The sequence below is a fragment of the Plectropomus leopardus genome, chromosome 18 (assembly GCF_026936395.1).
Source record: "Plectropomus leopardus strain MGB_pleo_1.0 chromosome 18, ASM2693639v1, whole genome shotgun sequence".
In the NCBI taxonomy this organism is placed as follows: Eukaryota; Metazoa; Chordata; class Actinopteri; order Perciformes; family Serranidae; genus Plectropomus; species Plectropomus leopardus.
In genome coordinates, this window is record NC_142193.1 from 1,655,867 (window position 1) to 1,680,035 (window position 24,169).

The following is a 24,169-nucleotide window of genomic DNA, read 5'->3' on the forward strand; positions in this document are numbered from 1 at the left end:
TGGGCTGCAATGACATGGCTGGTTGGCAATCTGAGCTGACAAAAAGGGATTTTAACAAACTTTTTAGCCTTTTAAAAAGCTGTGTAAAGTCTGTTTTTATCAGTGGTACCCTCCCAACGCTGTACCCCGGTGCAGAGATCCAGTTAGCCTGCAGAGCTCTCAATTTTGGTTGATTTGGAACTGTTCCTCTTTTTACAGGAATGACGGTATTCACCCAAGTAGTTTGGGATGCTCAATATTGGCGGCTAACATGCAGTATGCCGTCCAGTCTACTCCACGTGATCGACTGTTTTCAGTACACAAAGCACACACCCCCTTCAAGTACTCTTTCATCCCTATTAGGGCAGCCCACAGTCCCATTCCCGTCACCAGCACCCGCTGCTGTCATCCTACTGTCAGCTTCTCTACAATTCCTGTCATTACTGGTTATAGGTCATACCTGAGTGTTCCCTCTGTCCCCAGTGCAAGCTGTCATGTCTCTGGTGCATGGTCTCTGGTTTTCCCAGTCTGCCAATGACAACTGACTGTCTTTTCTCAAGCAAGATGTTCCTCACCACAGCCAGGGTGGCCTCACAGTACCTGCGTCCGCTTGCACGAGCACCTACTGTCGGTGAGGCAGGACCTGAGTCCATCAAGCTGGCGTTGTTAAATGTCCGTTCCATTGCAAACAAATTGTTCATTTTGAATGGCTTTTTATCACCAAAGACTTGGACTTTCTGTTCCTCACAGAGACTTAGTAAAGGAGTGAGGAATATGTGTCTCTGAATGAACTTTGCCCACCACAGTGTTCCTTAACCTGTGCCCCCAGGACCACAGGCCGTGGAGGGGGTCTAGCCATGATGTACAGGAACTGTTTCTCCTCCCGGATGGTGAGCTCTGAAACTTTTCCCTCGTTTGAACTTTTAATGACTTAAGATGGGTGTTCTAACCCATTTTATTGTATTTTAATTTACCACCATTTCTCCCAACATGTCAGAGGTCCCATGCACCTCAAAGGAAACACAAGACCTTGTCTTCGTGCTTGGTTTAAACGTAGACAATGTTGACTGCGAGGAGCTGCTTGTGACAGATCATGAATGTATACTTTTTAATTTGTTTTTTAAAACTGATTGTTTAACCGGTAAGCATGTGAAGTGCTTGCGCATGGTAAATAGCCTTTCTGCAGAAAAATTCTCCTCTTCTTTTGACACCAGGGTGATGCGGCCTTCTCATGATGTTGCTGTTGTTAATTGTCTACTCCACTCCTTCAACGCAGACTGTTCTGTCATTCTAGATGAAGTTGCTCCTCTAAAATCCTGTACTGTCCACATTGCAAATTCATCTTTTTGGTTAGTCAAGTCAAGTCAATTTTATTTATAGAGCCCATTATCACAAAACATGGTTTGCCTCAGAGGGCTTTACAGTGTACGACATCCCTCTGCCCTCACATCACCCAAGGAAAAACTCCCGAAAAAGAACCCCTGTAACAGGCGGGAAAAAAAGGAAGAAACCTCAGGAAGAGCAGCAGAGGATGATGAGGGATCCCTCTTCCAGGATGGACAGACAGTGCAATAGATGTCGTAAATAACAATTGAATTACAATTGTGACAAAAACGAAAGAGAAAGAGACGGGGAGAGTTGGTACAGATGGTGTATATAGAGGAAGAATTTTTTATTGTCACATGTACAGTGTACTATGAAATTGTCATCTGCATTCAGCCCATCCTTTGCGGAGCAGTGAGCAGCTGAGTGCAGCGCTCAGGGACCAACTATCATATCTTCTGCCAGTACCTTGGTCAGGAGCAGGTGTATTACCCTAACGTACATGTTTTTTGATGTTGGTGGGGGAAACCAGTGCAGATATGGGAAGAACATGCATAATCTTCTTCTCTCTCTCTCTTTTTAAAAACTAAAATTCTGGATTTTTTTGTCACCTTTCCCTAATTTCTTGCAATTTGTGGGACATTGCCAAATTGCTTGTTGCCTTTTAAGCTATGTTTTCAAAAGAAATCAAACCAACTTGTTTGTTTTTTAGTGTATATGAAAGGCATCTGAAAGCACCACAAGACAACAGGTGTCATTACAGGTTTTAAAGGGTTAATGTCCCCAGTGATACTGATAAACAGTCAGTGCAGGCAGTCAATGCAAAAGAAAGTCTGCCTTTTTCTATTACACCTCGAACCAGTCTTATGTGTAAAAAGTGTATAAAGCACAGAAGCATCTGGCAGTTCCATCCCTCAGCTGTGAACAAAGTTCTTCTCTACTCACAGCAGCAGAAATGTGCCCCCCTGCTCATGATCTGTCGTTGTTTTACTAAATTCTGTGCATCTGTGAGTTGGAGCTTTGTTTGCAGTGGGTGTAGGGATCTGCTAACAGGAAATCCACAGTCACATAGGCAGGAAATGCTGTTCACACACAGAAATAAACTAGACTTGTAAGTGAAACACTGGCACTGCTGCTTCTCAACAGCATCCTGAGAGTCAGGGTCCACTCCAGTATTCATAACTTACTGATGATTTACCCACACAACTTCACAGCTTCATGTTCTTCAAGACAAAGCTCAATCAAACTGCATGAAATATGATACAATAACGTGCTGGTAGCGTGAAAATTCAATTCAATTCAAGAAGATGGTTGGTTCCATAAAAGAGGAGCATGGTAACTGAAGCCTTGGCTCCAGTCCTGCATATGGAGACTATGGGAACCACAAGTAACCCTACGTTTTCAGAGCGCAGTGCTCTTGAGGGTTGATAGGGAACTATGAGCTGCGACAGATAGGATGGAGCCTGACCTTTCAGAGCTTTGTAGATAAGGAGGATGATTTTAAATTCAATTCTGGATTTTACAGGGAGCTAGTGCAAAAAAGCTAAAACAGGAGAAATATGATCCCTTTTCTTGGTTCCTGTTCGTACACGTGCAGCAGCGTTCTGCACCAGTTGGAGAGACTTCAGAGACTTGTTGGGGCAACCAGATAATAGGGAGTTACAGTAATCCAGCCTAGAAGTAACAAATGGGTGCACTAATTTTTCAGCGTCTGTTTGAGTCAGGATATGTCTAATTTTTGGGAGTGTTACACAAGTGAAAGAAAGCAGTCCTTGAAGTTTGTTTTATATGGGAGGCAAAAGATAGATCTTGATCAAATAAAACTCAGAGGTTCCTTACAGTTGTGCTAGAGGCCAAGGTAATGCCATCTAAATAAAATTATATCCTTAGAAAAGGAGTTTCTGAGGTGTTTCAGGCCAAGAGCAATAACGTCAGTCTTGTCTAAATTTAACATCAGGGAATTTTGGCTCATCCAGACATTTTTTAGGGGCGGCTGTGGCTCAGGGGTAGAGCGGATTGGCCTCTTATCGGAAAGTCAGCGATACGATTCCCGGCGCCTCTGGGCAACATGTTGAAGTATCCTTGGGCAAGACACTGAACCCCAAATTGCTCCCAATGCCACGTCATCAGAGTGTGAGTGTGTGCGAATGATTACTGAGTAGCAGGTCGTACCTTTTACGTTAGCCTTGGCCACCAGTGTGTGAATGTGTGTGTGAACGGGTGAATGTGACAATGTAGTGTGAAAGCGCTTCTAGTGGTCAATAAGACTAGAAAAGCACTATACAAGTACAATCCATTTACCATTTATGTCCTGAAGACAAGCTTGTAGTCTAGATAACTGATCAGTTTCATCTGGCTTCATAGATAGATACAGTAGCATATTAGCGGCATAACAATGGAAACTTACAGAGTGATTTCTAATGATGTTGCCTAGGGGAAGCATATATAAAGTGAAAAGGATTGGTCCAAGCACAGAACCTTGTAATACTCTGAAGCAGACCTTAGTATGCATGGAGGATTGATCATTAATATGACCAAACTGGGAACGATTTGATAAGTATAATTTAGACCAGCTTAGTGCCGTTCCTTTAAGGCAAAAGGTGTTCCAGTCTATGGAGTAAGATTTGATGGTCAGTGGTGTCAAATGAGGCACTGAGATCTAATTGGATCAATACAGAGACCATTCCTTTATCGGAGGCAATCAGTAATTCATTCTAAATTTTTACTAGTGCCGTCTCTGTTCTATGATGAACTCTGAAACCTGACTGAAAATCCTTGCATAAACTATTATCTTGGAGAAATTCACAACACTGATTAGCGATTACCTTCTCAAGAATTTTAGAAATAGAGGGGAGACTAGATATCGGTCTATAGTTTGCTAAAACCTTTGGATCGAAAGTGGGCTTCTAAGTAGGGGTTTAAAGACAGCTACTTTAACAGCTTGTTTTATAGTTTTCTGCCAACGTGTTTATTTTCCTAATATCATATCCCCTTTTTCGTAAAAATACAACAGTTTGGACTTCCAGTATGAGGTGTGCAGAGTAGACACGTTTTCAGCTTGCTCCGACTATCGCACTTTAATTTACTTTTTAAACCTCGCCAACTTCTGTGTTTACTATCTGCGACGGTTTTATAAGTTAGCGTTATCTACTACGACCACTCAGCCATGTCCAAAGTAAAGGGGAAGCTCTCTGAAAAAGACAATGACTCTCCGACAGCTGCTAGCATAACTATGGTCGAGATTAGCTCGCTACTGGACGTACACAGAACGGCTCTCGAGGCCAATTTCAAAACCTCATTCGAGTCGGTGGCATCCAAACTGGACAACATCCAATCCACTGTTGCAGACCGGGCAGCGCATCAGCTCTCTGGAAACTAATGCTACTGAAGTCGACCAACTCTCCAACAACTTGAAGATGCATGCTCCATCTTACAGAGAGATAACGAGTCACTGAAGACAAAAGTAGCGGACCTGCAGGCGCCAAAATATAAGTATAATCAGTCTACCCAAATCCATTGAAGGGTCGCGCCCATCAGTGTTCTTCTCTCAACTTCTCATGGATGTCTTTGGCACGGAACTCCTCGCTTCGCCCCCCAAATTAGATCGAGCGCATTGGAGCCTCGCACCCAAACCAGCTCCAGGAGAGAAGCCACGTCCTGTCATCCTACGCTTCCACCACATTAAAGTCAAGGACATGGTGATCCACGAGGCTCACAAACGGGGTGACCTGTTCTACCAAGGCCACAAGATTCGCTTCTATGACGACTACAGCCCCGACGTGTTAAAGCAATGCGCCGCGTTCAGAGACTCCATGGCCGAGCTGTATAAGCTTGGGGACAAGCCAGCTCTCCTGTACCCAGCCAAGCTGCGCATCACCCTGCCCAACGGGGACAAGACATGGCTCTCATCTGCTCCAGAGGAAGTCAAGTTTGTCCCGTACTTGAATACAGATACGTGAGTATGTTGACTGACACAAATTCTTTTCAGTTATTCCAGTGGTATTTATACTATACAGTGCCCTCCTATATAGGCTGCTACTTTTTAAGTCAACCTGCAGTTAATATATGCATTTCTCCGTCAATATTCCCCCAGAGTTTTTCACTAGGCTATAATAAACTCCCCATTAGCACCTTCTTAACGGTCTTCATTGTGAGTTTGTAGAGTTTACTGTCACTGCTTTGGGTAACAACAGACATCCATTTTTTATTTTATTTTCCCTTTACTCATTCCTCTTTTCTCCTGTTTCCATGAAGGAAATGTGCAGCAGAAAGACTAAGAAATAAGAGTTGTAAGTGTAATGGGTAGAGGCCCCTCCCTGTAAGGTGTGCTCCATCTGGTCATCTCCTGATTGGGAACAGGTGAGCCTGATTCCAGTCAGGTGGTCTTCACTTTCTCCTGACTCCCAGTACTGCCGTGTAGGGGGCAAGCATTAAACTCAGGGCACTGTTTGCAGGCTGCCAGAGCTAGCGGCAGGTAGCCTTAGCTTTCCCCTGTGGCACTGAAGAGCCAAGTCTGGTGCAGGTGTGCGCTGAGTAATCGCGCAGGACAGGCTGTGTGGTCCGTGATCCGCAGCCTAAAGGAGCGAGGAGCAGATGTTGACTTCCATATGATGTAGTTCGGCTGTACTTTGCAAAGGAAGAGCTTGGTTGCCACTGCTGTTTTTGTCCTTATAGTTAATTTTCCTAATGTATCTACCGTTTATTATTACTTTTGTTACTACTGATTTGTCATTGGATTTTGATTATTGTTGATTTACCTCTGTTTTATTGTTTGTAAATAGGTGGCCTGAACAATATTTTTCTCAGACTTATTTTATTTCCTTGCCTACCAACTGCCGTGGGGGGTATATAAGGAGATTTTCATATTGCTGGGTCTTGTTTTTCTGCCAGTTAAACAGGTTGGGTTGCCATATACCTGCAGGTGGCTGGTCACTGGGCGGAGGGTTTCTGATTCTCTTGCTTGGGTTTCAGTGCATGCCATATTATTGTGTAGTCTTTGTGTGATTTCCTTGTACTCATTGTACTGTTTGATTGCATGCTAAGTTCTGTAACCCTATTGTGTTTTCTTGTCTTGCAGGGTGAGTATAACAACTGTGTGTCCCTCACAATACTGGTGGTGAACATTTGGAACCTCCTCCTCACTACCCTCCTCCTGTGAGCTTCCCTGGCACCCTCCCCCTATACTAGTAATATTTCAGCGTATTAGTATTTTAAGATGTTAGAATATATTTTGGTAATAAAAGACATTAATTTTTAACTGGCCTCTATTTCAGTTTTATGCAACCAAGCAATTTATCATTCAAACTTAAATAAATCCGCTCTGTTTGAGAACTGGAAATTCACGTCGCTGCTCATTCTCTCTTCATATAAGAACTTGTGTAGTTGTGTGTTCTCTGGGTGAAACTCCCAGAGTGGCGTTGTCGCATCCTTGCAGACTGGGGCCTTAAATGCCCTGGTCACATAAGCATGTCAACTAGTCAGGTAGGAGAAGAGTCTGTTGGATTATGGTGAACCTGCACGAGGACATTTGATCCCTCGATGGAGAATCAGCAGAGGCAGTTAAACAGATATCAGAGGACCCTGTCCCAGTCTTCACCTTCATAAAATCAGACTTTGAGGCACAAACTTGACCAGCCTTGGGGGCAAATACCTGATGACTGTGCTCCTCTTCTTCTTTCGGGTTTTATGGTAGCTGGCCTAGCATTCTGTGTGTTGCATTACTGCCGCCCTCTGGTGTCGACAGAACCAAACCTTACATGGTGTTTATTCAGCAGCAGTCCCTTTCAGTATACAAACTAGGAAATCCAACAAGGAAGATTTAATGTTTGAAATCCAACAGGTTTATTTTAAGTTTATTCAGACTGAATAGGTTAAGGGTGGAAGAACAGTTATGCTGGGTACCTGCTCATGTTGGCATAGCAGAAAAAACATCCAGAAAGAAACAATGAAGAGATGTCAGGACATACAGCAGTGGAGGAAAATACAGAGTCATACACAGTTTGGTCAAGACTAGACCACACAGAACTCAATCAAACATTGTTTTTGCTAGGAAAAGGTATCTGATGAATGCTCTGAATGTAAAGTCACAGAGAATACAGAACATACATTTGTGGAAAGTAAAGTGAAGAAAAGAATAAGACTAGGCTACCTAAAAAAAGACTGGTAAGACAGGAAGGGAATGGGACCTTATGGGTGTTCTGGAAACAGTGTGAGATGGTACAGGACACACAGACAGCAGCTGTGGAATATTTGAGGGAGATAGGAAAATATCATAGAATATTTTGATTTTTTTTTTTCATGTGTTTGGGTTCTTTTTCTTTAGTTGATGATAAAACTATTATTTAATTATTACTTTAATTACCAAATGATGTAAACTGTGGTGGAATATAACTAAGAACACATACGCAAGTACTGTACTAAAGAACAATTTTGAGGTAATTGTACTCCATTTCCAATTTTATGCTACTTATATATACATCTGATATGTACTTATATATATATACTCATACATACATATCTTTGTTATATACAATTCTGAAACAGGCCATACTGCATAATGCCTACTTTTACTTTTGGCCTACTTAAAGTATAATTTGATGTTTAAGCTACTTTTGCATTTTTATTTAGTCCATTTTATTGTCGATTTTAATTAATCTGTTTTTGTTCATCTTTTAATTTATCTTTTGATTTATTCTTTTATTCTCTCTTAATTGTGTTTAATTCTATTATTAGTATGGTTATTTCTGCTTTTACTGCTTACATTCTTTGAGTTGTATTTAGTCATCTCGGTGTGGGTTGTTATTGATATTTTTTGCTTCATAATTGTAACTCTCTTGTTCAATTCTATTTTAAATTCTGGCATTATTGTTTGGCTCTTTTGGTTATTATTGTTGTTGTTGTAGTTCCGAAAGCATGACTTTTACTTGTATCAGGGTATTTCTGTACTGTGGTATCGCTACTTTAACTCGAGTAAACTATCTGAGTACTCCTTCCATTACTATGAGGTATTCCAGGGCCGATAAAACTCACTACGTCCTCCCGTACAGTAGGTGGCAGAATGCACCTTAAAGTCAAGGGTGCAATCCACCTTAAATCCCCAAGAAGAGCAAGCAGGATGCGGAAGCAGTGTAAGAGTGCTACTAACGAAGAAGAAGTTGTGTGGCTAGTTTGGTCCTCAGTTTTTTTTTAACTGAACCGACATTTCTTCCCCAGGTAGGCTGGTTTTAACCCTCTTAGCAGCCCGGTTAAATGCCCCGCTGAAGAGCTTTCCTTTAGCCACAGCTCGGGTTGTCGTCTTCTGATGTTACGTTCTCTTATTACATTAATTTGTGCATGTTTTTTCTGTATATTTACATGTAGCAGCTAATGTTAGTACATTAGCATCAATGCTCCCGGCTACGCTAACAGTTAACGCTCACACACTTTTTTTCTTCGTTCAAACGCTTTTCCAGACTCTTAAATTCCAGTGGAAGCGCGATGACCCGGCACGGGAAGAACTGCACGGCCGGAGCTGTGTACACATACCACGAGAAGAAGAAAGACACAGGTGAGAGACAACTGAGAAGAAACTGTCGAGAAAACTGTCCTCCAGCTCAGTGCCACAAAACAGTGTCTGCTCCTCAAGGTGGTTTTCTGTAATGCGATGTACGATTTGTAATAATAATAATAATAATAATAATGGATTCTTGATTTCTCTCTTTCTCTCTCTCTCTCTTTTAATGTCTTATGTCACCGTTTCTTATTTGCTTTAGGTGTATAATTTAATTGTTTCTTATGAATATGCTTTTTTCTTTGCAAATTTAAAAATATTGTGTACCTCCACTTTCACTGTTATGTTATCAAAAAAAAGGTCCTCCTAAAAATCATTTTAAAAAAGTACTGGGGCTCTCAAACAGTTTAATTTTACGTAAAAAGATGTACCTGTTTAAATATTTTAATATTTCCTTAAGCCACCATAAGCAGACACAAAAACTGCTGAACTGTAGAAACTGATGCTCGAAATGAGCATTCAGGTTAGTAAGGTCAGATGTCCTGTCATTTCTGTCAGTAGAACAGAAGTACCAAGTCTGAAGAAATAACAATGTCACAAAAACAAGTTTTTCTGTATGGTAAACCATTAATGCTCAGTGTCTTTGCTGTGATAATTACACCACAGATATCTGCTTAGGAGCTTTTTCATGATAACCTAAGAAGTTAGAGTGAAATGGTGATGATTTTTTTCTTTAGGCAATGTGTAAGCACGTGGTGTGTGTTTGTCTCTCCTCTCAGCGGCGTCTGGATACGGGACACAGAGCATCCGACTGGGCAAAGATGCGATCAAAGACTTTGACTGCTGCTGTCTGTCCCTGCAGCCCTGTCAGGACCCTGTGGTGACGTATGTGTCTCTTTCCAAGAAACACACACTCTAACATACTGTATAACCTCAACATGTGACCACATACAGTATATAAACATTTGTCTTGTTTCTGCTGCTGTCCTCAGTCCAGATGGATTCTTGTATGAAAAACAGGCCATTCTTGAATACATTCTGCACCAGAAGACAGAGATAGCCAAAAAAATGAAGGTCAGTCCTGCACACGTAGTCTTAGGCTACGTCCATACGTCACTGTCTCAAGACTTGCATCACCACTAACATTACAAAATTGTATCACAGCCAAAAACTGGCAAAGACTGGGAACAATAACCTGACCGACTAAATCATTATTTCATGGTCCAGGCATGGTCAGGCTGACGGAATTAACATAAATACAGTTTAATGACAACATGCTGCGTGATCAGAGAAAATGTTGGAGACAGCTACAAGTTGTCTGGTTAAAAATTAGGAATGAGAACAAAATAAATAGGACTGAGCCCTAAAAAAAAACAAAAAAAAAAAAAAAATGGACTCAGTGAGTGGTGAGCTGTTTTACTGGCAGCCAGTGCTCAAGGGAAACTCTGGGGCCAGTTGTATAAAGGAGGCATATGCTCAAAAAACATGCATATTCTTTTTATTGATGATTCTTTTAATCTACGCTCAGCCTTGTTGTTAACGCTTGTTTAATTTGATCCTGATTTTTTTAAAGCACTTTGTAAAGGCTGTTTCTACATGAGTGCTATAAATAAATCATTGATCATCCTTCTGATGTGTAATAAATGATGATGAGTGAGATTTTACCATAATTAGTGTTTGCAGAAACGTGATAAATTAGATGGTGTATGTTATTAACATCCACTGTCGTGCGTAATAACAGCTGCTATAGCACCGTTGGAGAGCCTTGTTGACGTGATACATTTGGTTTGAAATGTTTCTTGGGGTGGTGGACCGGCACAAATATTGATACACTAATTGATATTTAAGGGCGTTTCTACATCCATATATGATGAACTGTGGATGTGGAAATGAGGCTCCAGCATGTGCACCCAGCTCCAGTATTAAGCCTCATTTCCACTGCACAAAAAACATCTGGCTTTTTAATGCAATAAGAATGTGTACAATCGGCATTCACACCAGAGTCATATGGCTCTGCTCTCGACACTGACACACACGCGCCAGTTAACAGAAAGGCAGGCTTTTGTGCTGCAGCGCTGTGTTCACTGGCAGTGGGAATGTAGCCAAAGTGGGTTACCTGTGTTTGAAAAATCTGCATGCACGTGCTTATTTTGGTAGGAAAAGGGGTATTACTGAGATTTGTAAAACAGTATCATGCATATGTGCAGCTTGACAAACTGACAAAAAGAATGCATATGCAGATTTCTGTCTTTATAAATACACAGTTTTATGCATCTTGCCCGTCATCTGTGATTATTCTGTTTTTATACAACTGAATTCATAATGTGGTTGTTCTCGTTTACATATTGATCCTTTTTTTTGTTGAAACAGGAGTATGAACAAGTATTTAATCTTGTCTCTTGAATAATGTCTGTTTAACAGCCGTCATTCCCAGTCTGCTGCTCTTTTTTACAATCACAACTTCATTTTACAAAATCAACATCAAGCAGCTCTGCTGTGTATTTGGCTCTGATGACATTTAAAATGATGGATCACAGAGAAAGTTTAGGGTGACAAGAGGTCCTTCATTTTACTTGCACACGGTCCCTGACCATCACTGGGTACATCTGTCATTGCTTGCTAATGTTATACAATTTCACACACTCTGGTGAACATTTTAGAAAAGTTTTATTTTTGTGTAACAAAGACATTTGTCTGCCACAGTTGACTTCCACCACTGAGTCTGTACTGATGAGGTGTTGATGGTTTGGTGGTTCATGTTCGTGAAACACATGTAGAAATATTTGCATTGGAAGAGCATCATTTTTTTGTTTGTTTCTTTTAAGGTCACAAAAATTCTTTATGGTGTTTCAAAATTCTCATTAAGTTTCTTTTTTTCTGCAAAATACAGAAAAAATAAAGGAAGTTTCTGTTCTTGTGTACAGTTCCTCAGCTGTATTTTTCTCCTCTAATTCTTCAGGCGTATGAAAAGCAGAGGCAGGCGCAGAAAAGCACCAGCCAACTGGAGTCCAAGTCAGAGGAGAGAGAGCGGGTGGAGAGGTTTAAAAGCAGAGAGAACAGCATCGTGTCCAAACCCATTAACCCATTCACATCTGGTACGTGTCTGTGGTGTTTGTCTTCAGTATACTGCATGCGCTCTGTCTCATTTGGGACATAACTGTTTATCCACACTATCACCTGTGGCTCAGAGGTAGAGCGGGTCGTCCTCTAATCGGAAGGCTGGTGGTTCGATCCCTGGCTCCACCAGTCAACATGTCAAAGTAACCTTGGGCAAAATACTGAACCCCAAATTAATGTTTTAAAACCCTAAGGAGCAGGTGGCCCCTAGAACAGTAGCCTAGGCCACCATTGTGTGAATGTATGTGTGAATAGGTGAATGGGACTCATAGGGTTCACGCACTTTGAGTTGTTAAACAACTAAATAGCACTATACAAATAAATGGTCAATGGACTGTACTTGTAGAGCGCTTTTCTAGTCTTTCAACCACTCAAAGTGCTTTTACCCTACATGTCACCTTCACCCATTCACACACATTCACACACTGGTGGCCGCCTGCTGCCACCTGCTGCTCAGTAACCATTCACACACACTCACAGTCTATGGTGCAGCATTGGGAGCAATTTGGGGTGGAGCTCTGATTGGGCCCAGAACATCAGGCCCAACCCTACATGACCCAAATTGGCCCCAAGTCCAATTAGAAACCCTTTAGTATATTACATTTTATATTTATAGAATAAATATAATAATATTATATAATATATAATATAATATTAAAACATGTATTACAAGCTGCCATTTTTCCTTGCATCAGTACTTCTTCTTCTCTTCCTTCTGTCATCTCATGCATGACTGGTTCAGCAGAGCAGGCTGTGTCCCTTCGTGCATCAAGTACACACAGCGATAGTGATGCAGTGTGTAAATGTTGATCACCACACTGCTGCATATTACTCACATCTAGTCCACTGCTGGGAAAGGACAAGCAGAAACTGCCAACCAAGTCACCTTGCAGCCCCCTTTCTCTTTCTCTTGTTTTCTGTCCCTCTTGCATACTCGCTCTCTCTCCCTGTCACTTTCTCTCCACCCCCTTTCTTTCCCTTTCTCTCTTCATTCACAATTAAAACTCTGCCAAAGAGTCATTTAAGCATGAGACAGTTTGCCAGTTTCATTAAAACAAATTAAATAAATGATAATTTGGCGTGAACCGGACCCAGTTCAAAACCATGGGAATAGTTTAAAAAATTACAGCCAGGACCCGACTGAATGCAGCGGGTCAGTTCTGGCCCAATCAGGTTTGGGCAGAGAATCAAAGCTCTGCGTGCAACTTCAGGTTTGGTGTCTAAGGGACTCTCAGACATGCAGACAAGAGGAGCTGAGGACTCAACTGTCAACCTTGTGATTAAAGGATGACCAGTGTGCCTCCTGAGCCACAGCTGCCCCCAACTCTGCAGACAGTCCTGCTGAAACCGTGTGGGGAGAGAGCACCACTTCCCCCTATTTCCTCTGCTGAGCAAAGCCGTTTATGTTCAGGGGTTTGACTTGCTTCAGATGTTTCATAATTACATATTACCTCTGAGAGAAAATACATTTCCCCCTCAGGACAGAGCAAAGGAGGAGAGAAGAGCAGGACAGATGGCAGCTCAGCAGAATCTTCCAGTTCAGCTTCAGCTTCCTCCTCCAGCCAGACCCTGCCCAGTTTCTGGATTCCCTCCCTGACACCAGAGTCCAAGCCCACCCTGCTCAAGAAACCAGTGAGTGTCTCCTCCTGTTACAGTCTGTCAGCTCACGGCAGTCAGTGGTTTGAAAAACATTGTTGAACGCTGATTCACGTCTTTCAATATTTACAAAAGCAGACTGAATTCATAGAAATACTGTAACTTTACGTTCATCTAATGGCACTTTAACATGTTGGTCTCATGTCTGAGTAAAGACCCTGTGCAGTTCAGCCTTAAAGTCACAGCAGTGAACGCAACACAAGTCTGAACACCTTCTCAGATCACTTATCTCAAACTTTATGTTTTACAAACAAAGAAAATCGAAACAAGTCAAATAAATTGCTTTTAAAGAGCCAATTAGAAGTTAAAGGGGAGATTCTTGTCAGATCAGCATCACCATTTGCCTCATGGGCCTTTAAAATCTGAACAGCATACAACATCCTCTGTCCTTAGACCCTTATTTTGGATCGGGACTGGAGCCGGCTATATCTAGTTTCATATGAAAAAATATGTACCAGAATACCAGAAGATTTCTAGACGTATTTTCCAGCCTTACCTTTGCATGTTTCACTTCCGCTGTAAGAGATTGTTGACTTCATCACCAGGCTCGGCAACACTGTGAACGGGATCTCTTGAGGTTAAACCCTATCATGCTGTTTAACATTATTTAAAGGTGAAACTTATTCACGATACTCTTCTCTGTGCAGATATCACTTATATAACATACTCAAGTACACAAGTGTAGTAGTATATAGTATAAGAATGCCAGAAAAAGACTTGGGGCGCAATGCTGCCCTTAAAAATAATGCACTGTTACATGCAATTTGTGCACAATTGGGATATAAGACTTCTTCATAATTTTACACCCTGAACTCTGACCCTCTTGTTTATATATCTGTTACCATGGCGATAAAACAAAATGCATTTTGCTGCATCTGCTGTTGTTACTTTAACAACAGGGATGTCGTATGCTGTAAAGCCCTCTGAGGCAAATTGTGATTTGTGATAATAGGTTTTATGAATAAAACTGACTTGACTTCACGATGTTTGACTTTTAGGTCTTAACTGCATACACTGTGGATTCTAACATATATTCACCGGCTACTTTTTGAGGTACACTTTGCTAGTTCCGGGTTGGACCCCCTTTTGCCTTCAGAACTGCCTTAATTCTGTGTGGCATAGATTCAACAAGGGGCTGGAAACATTCCTGAGATTTTGGTCCATATTGACAGCATTGGCAGCATCACACAGTTGCTGCAGGTTTGTCTGCTGCACATCCATGATGTGAATAACCTGTTTCCAGCACATCCCAAAGGCGCTCTGTTGGATTGATATCTGGTGACCGTGGAGGCTGTTTGAGTCCAGTAAACTCATTTTCATGTTCAAGAAACCAGTTAGAGATGATCTGAGCTTTTTGTCATGGCTTGATATCCAGCTAGAAGAACCATCAGAAGATGTGGTTTGATGAGTTACTGTTGCCTTTCTATCAGCTCATACCAGTCCAGCCATTCTCTCTGATCTCTGGCATCAACAAGGCATTTTTACACAAAGAACTGCCGCTCACTGGATATTTTCTCTTTTTCCGACCGTTCTCTGTAAACGCTAGAGATGGGTGTGCGTGAAAATCCTAACAGATCAGGAATTTCTGAAATACTTAGATCAGCCTGTCTGGCACCAACAACCATGCCACATTCAAAATCACTTAAATCACCTTTACTCCCCATTGTGATGCTCGGTTTAAGCCTCAGCAGATCCTCTTGACCATGACTACATGCCTAAATGCATTGAGCTGCTGCCATGATTTGCCCCTGATTTTTCAGATATATGCATTAATGAGCAATTGAACAGGTTTACCTAATAAAGTGGCTGCTGAGTGTATATTCACCACAGTTAAATAACATATTCATACCTCTATCATTGTTAGTTACATAGTTATTTCCATTTGTTGTTGGTTATCTTTAAGGATATTTTGTTTAAGTCATCTTTACTCATATAGCACATTTTATACAGTGTAAGATCGGTGTGCCTTATACACAGCAGTAATGCACAAAATAGAATAAAATAAAGAGTTAATTCTGTTATTACCATTCGCCTGGTCATCAGTCAGTGAATGTGCTGCTATCTGTCATTGCGGCTTCTGAAAGCTGTCAGCGAGCTGTCATCTGTGTGCAGCTCAGTTAATGGGATGTATCTGCCCCTGTGCAGAGGATTGTGGGTGAGAATAGCCAGAAAAGAAGGCTGGTTTACATTCTGCAGAATGTGACTGGATTAAGTAGAACATCCTGGTATTTTTGGCGTACTGCATTTGACTTACTATATACTGGGACATACTAAATCTTTTTCTGACGTATTATATAGTGTGCTAATATGTGTTTAGGAACATACAGATAGTACATCCTAACAAATAGTATGCCAAATATAGTATGCCAAAAATACCAGTATGTCCTACTACATGCCACTGGATTTTGCAGTATGTAAGCCAGCATGCTTTACTGGCTATTCTGAACCACAATTCTTTGTGCAGCGGGGATACGCATCATATCAGGTGAGCCGCAGACAAATGACAGCTTGTTGGCAGCTGATTAACAGCTGTCAGAAGCTGCAGTGGTGAATGACAGCTCCTTCAAGTGACTGATGACCAGTGGAACAGATAGTGATAGCAGTAATATGAATTGTTTATCATAAAGATTTCCATCAATAAAATGAAATAACTAAAAAAATAACAATTCATAGAGATAGGCATACATTTTTTACTGTGGTGACTATAATATGTTAGAATCTATAATGTATGCAGTTCTAACCTTAAATTTAGAACTATATACATTGCAAAGTAACAGCAGAGCTCAACAGGTTGAAGTCCATCTCTGGCAAGATCAACAAATGATGGTTTTTATTTAATCTCCAAGGCAACAGATTTATGAGCAAGAGGGTCAGCTCAGCTCAGGGTTCAGTGTTATGATGAAGTCCTCGTTGTTTGCATACTGCACACAACAGTATGTTCTGGGCAGCTGCAGTATCTAATGAAAATAAAGGGGAAAAGTGTATTAAAGCCTCAGGTTAGTCATTTCAGCTGTTGCTATGCTGGAAATTCGGAGTTAGAAGTGACCATACACAGATGAGAGGGTGGAACTGTGAAGGAGTGAGGGGTGGATCTGACTCACAGGCTGTAGCGACACAGCAGACAGCCTGTCACTCAAAGCGGCCCCGCCCTTAAATATGTGTAATTTTAGGCCTTAGTAAAATATAAACGATTTATATGAAAATTCACCCCCAACAGTTGCACCAGGCTGTAAACATGTTTATCTCTGCTGTAAAGTTGGGCATTTTAACATGGACATCTATGGGGAGTGATTCTCTCCTGGAGTCAGCCTCAAGTGGTCCTCAGAGGAACAACTGCAGCTTTTGGGACTTCTGCTTTGGCTTCATTTTCAGCCACAGAGGTTTCTGCTTGTTTGCAGCGCAGCTACTGTGCATTTGTTATCGAGTGAAATTTTAGTTTTTCATTATTAGCCTATTCCCAACTTTAAAAAATGCTTCTGAGGAGATAGGCCTACTCTCTGTGAAACTAATTCTGTAGGAGATGGTTGCTTGACCTCTCTATTCACCTGCTGGTAGTCAGAATCAGCTCTGCAAAGGTTTGCTCCCTTAAGAAGCCTCGCTCAGCTCTGCTGCCTATATGTTGCCAACTTACTAAAGTAGGGTTCAAGCTGATCAGGACCGGCAGATTTCTTTGGGTCCAGCTTCTTGATGTGTCTAGAGAGCTGAAGAAGCTGGGCCCAAAGAAATCTGCCGGTCCTGATCAGCTTGAACCCTACTTTCTTAAGTTGGCTGCCGACTTCATTGCTAAGCCCTTATCAAATTTGTATAATCTCCGTCTTCTTAATATTGAGGTTCCAAGCATATGGAAGTTGGCCTTCATTCTTCCCCTGCTAAAAGGTGGAGATCCCTCAATTTGAAACAATTACAGGCCAATTTCGAAGCTGTGCATTTTAGCAAAGGTATTTCAAAGACTTGTCAGCACTCAACTAAAGGATTTTCTCGATAAAAATAGCATCTTATCAAGGTACCAATCTGGCTTTAGGTAAAAACATAGTTTCTGTGGCCCTTAAGGTTTTCAATGACATCGTGGAAGCACTGGATTTAAAGAAAGTGTGTGTAGTATTATTTATAGACTTATCCAAGGTGTTTGATACTGTGGATCATAATATCCTGATTGATACATTGCAAAAAATAGGCTTATCCGAACATGCAGTTTCTTGGGTCAGAAATTATTTATTGGGTAGAACACAGTGTGTCCAAATTGCAGGGTCCTCATCAACATTTCTGAGGGTTTGAAAGGGGGTACCACAAGGGTCGCTGTTAGGGCCCATTTTGTTTTCTATCTATATAAATGATCTTTGCAACAATTTGTCAGACACCTTTTATCAGTTTTCTGCAGATGACACAATAAGTTATTGTTTTGCATCGTCTGTTATACAAGCTTTCACTCTCTTACAGTCGGCCTTTGATTTTGTTCAGGCCCGTCTGCAAAGGCTGAAGCTAGTTTTAAATATGGACAAGACTAAGGTCATGCTGCTTTCCAGGGCTACTTTGCTGCCAAATAATCTCCCCGTTTTAACTTGCCAGGGTACATCCATTTAGCTGGTCTCGTGTTATCGATATCTGGGTTGATGATCGTCTAACTTTCAAGAATCACATTTCAAGTTTAGTTTCTAAACTTAAGGTAAAATTGGGCTTTTACTTTAGGAAAAGATCTTGCTTCTCTCGTGGACCCAGAAAACGCCTTGTGTCAGCAACTTTTCTTCCTTGCTTGATTATGGTGATGTACTGTACATGCATGTGCCGGTCACATGTTTACATTCACTGGATACTGTGTATCAGTGTGCTTTGAGGTTTGTCACTGGGTGCAAGTATCAGACCCATCATTGCACTTTATACAAAAAAGCTGAATGGTCATCCCTGTCTATCAGAAGATCTACTCATTGGTTGACTTTTATTTATAAGGCTCTACTTGGTTTGGTCCCATCCTATGGACTGTCCCTCATGTCCTCACAGAGCTTGGTAAAAAGGCATTTTGTTATGCTGCTCCCTCTGCATGAAACTCCCTGCAAGCTGAATTAAAACCGTCAGACCTGATCCCACTTGACAGCTTCGTTGAACTTCTTAGAACCAAAGACCTTGAAAGCATTGGGCATTGTCAATGTTTTTAAATCAGACGAACACTTTTTTTTTCATCTCTGATATTTTTTTATTCTTTATTTTTTTGTCATTGTATGATTGTTTTAATTCTCATGTCATGTACTATAAAATTCTGCTGCCTCTTGGCCAGGTCACTTTTGAAAAAGAGATTTTATATCTCAATAAACTTTACCTGGTTAAATAAAAAATAAATAAATAAAATGTTAGCCAGCGAGCTAGCTCAGACTGGGTCATATAATGGCACAGTATAAGGAAATACTGTGTGACATTATGCAGACATGACAATAAGCTCATTTGTCCAAAGTATATGTGAGCATTTTTGTTCACAGGTCATCCCATTGGTTAAACCATTCAGTCTTAATCATCTCCACCAGTGAAAAGACTCATCCCACCTGTCCCCTCTGCCATCGCTGCACTTAATAAGTTGTGCCCTTGTGGCAATCCTCGTGTGTGTGATAATGTATGGATATATTTCTTGGGCAGGGACGGGTGAATTATGGTGTGCGTTGTGTGATTTATGTTATATGTTACATGTGACAGACTTGAGAAAACAAATTTCCCTATGGGAGAATAAAGGCTATCTATCTGTCTAACTTCCACAGACTGTGACAACAGTGTCACATGACAGGGGTCACAGGCAACCCTTTTTGTCATGTTCTGCCACTTTTTTTCTTTTACGCTACTTGTTTTTCTCTTTCACAACAGCAAAAATATCTCAATGATTTATTTTCCTCCAGAGGGGCAGCTCAGTCAGAGAGGGCAAATGGGCTGTTGCTTGGGCAACTTTAGAGCATAGTTGTGCAATTCTTTGTAAAGAAGCAAAATTGAAGCATATCATTCACACAGAATGTGAATGATAGAAGAATGAAACACTGAGAGAGGCAGAGAGAAGATGAGAGGCTGACTGTCCTGGAGGAGTTTCAGTCCAATACATCTATAATTAGATACCAACAGCCAGCAGAGAGACAGAGAGAAAAGGTCCCAGGATGACTGATGGTCCAGCACAGACACACCTGGAGGACACCAGATAGATAATTAAAGAAGAAGTCATTAATTAAAAGTTCAGTTTTAATTAATGACATACAAAGTCAGTTTTCTTTTTTCATTCTTTTTTCTTTTTTTCTGCCTTTCTTTCTTTCTTGAACATCTGATTTCCTTCTTTTCGGGAAAGATATGAGCAGGATAAGCATTCACTCACTCGGCTTTAGCTGAGTTTAAATCCCAAAGGCAGACCAAATCATTTTGCACCTTTTAAGGTGGTGAGAGGAGCCTCAGATAGCCTCCACTTTTTTAATACAAAGTTCAGTCTTTCAATCAATTTATTAAGCCAATTTGAATTTATTATTCACTTATTATTTAGATATAGAAAATTGCAGGGTCCCCCTTCATTTGGGACCCTGAGTAATCAGTCCTACTTTTTCCTCCTCTGCAATGCCCCTGCCCTCCACAGAATGGCCCGCATTTACAGTTAAGACAGTTATATAAGGAATTGTTGCACCTTTAAACCCTATTGCACGTTGTAAGTATAATAAATAAATGAAGGAATTTTAATTGTAGATGTGTTAATTAAGTCCAAAGAAGGGAGCCATGAAGGGAACTAAAACTGGTGTAATAAGTACAAATTGTCTAGCTTTAGCTGCAGCGTTAAGATATGTTTTCAGTTCTATGTCTGAATAAGGCTTTTGACTGTGTGTGTGTGTGTGTGTGTGTGTGTGTGTGTGTGTGTGTGTGTGTGTGTGTGTGTGTGTGTGTGTGTGTGTGTGTGTGTGTGTGTGTGTGTGTGTGTGTGTCAGTGATATGAGTTGTTTCCAGGCTCACCAGGTGCTGATGTCATGATATTCTCTGTCTGTTTATTCTGTGTATTTGCCTGTTTAATGTTGACACTGTTTCACAGACAGAAGGTGGGCTGACCCTGGATCTCTGGCCGTCACTGAGCAGCCTCAGTTCCTCTCTGCTCCACTGTGTGAAACTAAAGTGCAGATGACACTTTTGTAATCTCTGTCCTCTCCTGCCCTTCCCTCCTGTCCCTCCCTCCTGTGTGTCAGAGTAAGGTTGTGTTATGTCCCATGTCAGGACGACCCATTAAGATGAACGAGCTTATCACAGTGCGCTTCACCCCGCTGGACCCGAGTCTGGATCGAGTGGCCCTGCTCACACGCCAGGTCAGTTACACCTCCGAGCCACGTGGTCCACCATCTTGCAGAGCGATCAGGTTCCACAGCTACAATCTGATCTTGTGCAGCTGCAGCACCCAGGCCTGATAGTTAACATCTATGTTTAACCATTTGAAACATAAGTAATTTCTTTCAAAAACATACAAAGAAGGCAGTGAGAAACAAAAGAAGATAAATGACCCAAAAATTAGCAAGAAGTTACTCAAACATATAAAAAATTACCTAAAAATATTTTTTTTATAAAGAAGGAAAAAATAGAAATTTAAAAATAGCCAAACAAGACTTAAAGGTGCTTAAAAAATAGTTTTCCCTAGTTTTTCTTTTTTCTTCTTTTTTTCAAAATAATTCTCTAAATTTGCTAATTTCTTGCAGTTTATTGAACATTACGTACCAAGATGATTATTCCCCTTTTACTTAATGTGCTCAGGTTTCAAAGGTTTAAATATTTGTAAAAATCATCTGAAAGCAGCACAAAAAAAGTGATGACGCTCTGTTGCACATCTGTCTGTCCTGGAAGAGGGATCCCTCAACATCCTCTGCCGCTCTTCCTGAGGTTTTTTCCATTGTTTTCCCCCTTGTCGGGTTCTTTTTCAGGAGTTTTCCTTTAGGTGATATATAAGGGTCTAAGGGCAGAGAGATGTCATATGCTTTAAAGCCCTCTGAGGCAAACAGTATTTTGTGCTAATGGGCTTCATAAACATTACTGCTAACTTACATTTAGCAACACTAACAGTGAAACGCACTTGATAATGATTTATTTAAAACTTAAACCAAGTGATTTCAAAGCAGAGTTAGACAAAGTGCTCTTTATTTATACGTCAGTGTGTCGCTGATAAAATGATCAGATCGCAGTTTAATCCTACAGTCGTATGCAATTGCACGTTTAAAAAACATGACCAGTAAACCCAGTGATCTCAGGACTCAGACCAGCCAATCAGCTTCTCAGTCACATTTGAGAAAGGATGGCATCATGCTTAAATCTTGTCTTGTGTGATGTAACAGATGTATTTCCTCTATACTGTTGGTCACATGGTTAAATCCTGCCTGGTCTCATTCAGGACAGATATGTATGTGCAGTAACCAGAGACGTCCTCGGCAACAGTGTCCCCTGTGCTGTCCTGCGCCCCTCGTGAGTGTCAGCATTGCTACCATCACTTTTAATATTCACAATGTTAACATAATTTTAAGTGTTGTCTCTGAGGGGATTAGTGTGTGTCCGTTCTGTGTTCAGGGGGACTGTGGTGACTGAGGAGTGTGTGGAAAAGCTGATCAAGAAGGACATGACTGACCCTGTGACCGGAGAAAAACTGACCGAAAGAGACATCATTCCACTGCAGAGGGTATGTGCGCACTTGAGTGTAGAGGAGAGGGAAATCAACACACTCCATGATTTAAAATTGTTCCATAAAACTCCTAAAATGGTTTCTTGTAGAGTGGATGTAATAATCTGTGGGAGTAAGGAGACAGGATACTTGAAGTGCTTTCAGACAGCAGGGCGACGCTGCTCAGCTGTCTCTGCTGTAGACATGATGACAGCAGCTAGGCCCCCTGCTGCTGTCCACTCTGCACGTTGCCCGCTGAGACACATCGCTAACAGCTCACAGTCTGAAAGCCTATTTTCAGCTTCTCAGCTGTGAACTAGACAAATAAGCCATTTTTCACCACACAAAAACCCTACTAACACCTGCTAACTTCTGGTTTTTGCATCACACTCAGGCTAAATAACTACAGTTATTAGTAGTCACAGGTATTTATCGGCGTTGGCTCCAATCAGCATTGATGGAAACACAACACCCAAGTGGACACGCCTATTTAACCCCAATAACTGTGAGATGCAGATACGAGCCGACAGAAGATACTGCCCATCTCCTCCTAAGCAGTGCTCAAACATCGATCCAAATTAGTCTGCACCAAGTTTAAGGAGAGACTGAATAATAAGAAAAATATCAAGAGGAATAACCACTGTAATGTTTTCACAGACCTCCATGCAGCTTTCGGCTGTTTACTAACCTGTTTTGCAGCCTTTACGAAGTAGTATGTGACCTACCAAAAAACCACACACACACACACAGAAAGGCACACTCATCTGCTGCAGAGCCATGCACACAGCTCTGCTCTACTGGCAATGGGAAAGCAGTCTGTAGCTTATTTTTAATAATTTACCTGTCTATCAAAAACTGCGTAATACGCGCAAATTTTGTTGGAAAAGTGCTGATAGTGTGTCATGTGCTCTGACAGGGTGGAACTGGCTTCGCTGCCTCCGGGGTCGACCTCAGTGCCAAAGAGGCTCGTCCAGTGATGCAGGTGTGACACAGGATCGAAGACTGCACAGCTTTGTCACAATGATTCTATGTACATCCCTGTTGTAGCTCACTGAGTGTAAACCATGAAATATCCTTCTTCTAGTGTGTCGACATCTTTTACTGTGTTTTTTAAACCTTTGTTGTGTGCAGGAATATTTTTGTTGTACCTTTTGTTGTATTTTTTCCATCATAGCTGGTGAAATTCAGTCAATGTGAAAAGCAGCTTCCCCCTCTTTGTAAAGATCGATTTTGCCTATGTACTATTACTATGTCTATATATAAAATTGGATTATATCGTTTGGCACAAGACTTAACCTGTCCCCTCTGTCAGGTCACAAACTAACAGATTTTGCAGAAACACTGTCTGGTTATTTTAGACTCTACATAAGAGTAGAATCAAATACATTAATCTATTGCCATGTGTTGCAAAATGGCTGAAAAGTAAAATAAAATTCCAATTCAGAGCCAGAGGATTAGCTTCACAGGATTTGCAGCTGCTGATTAAAAAGTCTCCAAATGTTCCATCCTAATGTCGAGATAAATGTCACACATTTCACTGAATTAATTTTTTGTTTTAGAAGCTTAGCTGTTGTATCATGTGATGGTCAGGGACCTGCCAGCAATGACTTTATGTTTCAGTCAGATTCTGCTTCCTATTAAACTGCACATTACTAGTTTGAGTCATTGTGTGTGTGATTTGTTTGAGACTTTTACCCCTTTAATACCTGAGCAAACTGGCTTGGTTTCTCTCAAAGACATGGGCAGAATGTGATGAGTAACTTAACAAGAAAGACCCAAAAATCAGCTAATAATTTGTAAAATGGTACAAGAAAAATGGGAACAAAAAAGGAAAAGTAAACAAAAAAACAAGGAAATTACCTGAAAGATGTGGTTAAAAAATACAATAATTTTGTGACATAATTGTAATAATAAATTAGGATGATAATAATCATAGCTTTCTAGATATTTTTCTTGTCCTTATTTTTTAT

General features: G+C 41.0%; 1 protein-coding gene across 1 annotated transcript; it reads left to right on the top strand.

The window, feature by feature from the left end:
- The first annotated feature begins 8,365 nt into the window (after positions 1–8,365).
- nosip (nitric oxide synthase interacting protein) lies at positions 8,366–23,860 on the top strand. Its single transcript, XM_042505623.2, has 10 exons — positions 8,366–8,514; positions 8,754–8,848; positions 9,571–9,676; positions 9,784–9,865; positions 11,751–11,886; positions 13,389–13,540; positions 20,749–20,865; positions 21,936–22,006; positions 22,109–22,217; positions 23,116–23,860. Exons 2-10 carry the CDS (start codon positions 8,779–8,781, stop codon positions 23,185–23,187), a joined length of 915 nt encoding a protein of 304 aa, XP_042361557.1. The 5' UTR covers positions 8,366–8,514; positions 8,754–8,778; the 3' UTR covers positions 23,188–23,860.
- Positions 23,861–24,169: the final 309 nt, after the last annotated feature.

Bases quoted from the DNA above. Each gene is read 5' to 3' on its own strand.
- nosip (XM_042505623.2), top strand. From the start codon at position 8,779: ATGACCCGGCACGGGAAGAACTGCACGGCCGGAGCTGTGTACACATAC. The intron at 20,866-21,935 runs GTCAGTTACACC...GGTCTCATTCAG, and splicing joins TGGCCCTGCTCACACGCCAG to GACAGATATGTATGTGCAGT. The intron at 22,218-23,115 runs GTATGTGCGCAC...GTGCTCTGACAG, and splicing joins ACATCATTCCACTGCAGAGG to GGTGGAACTGGCTTCGCTGC.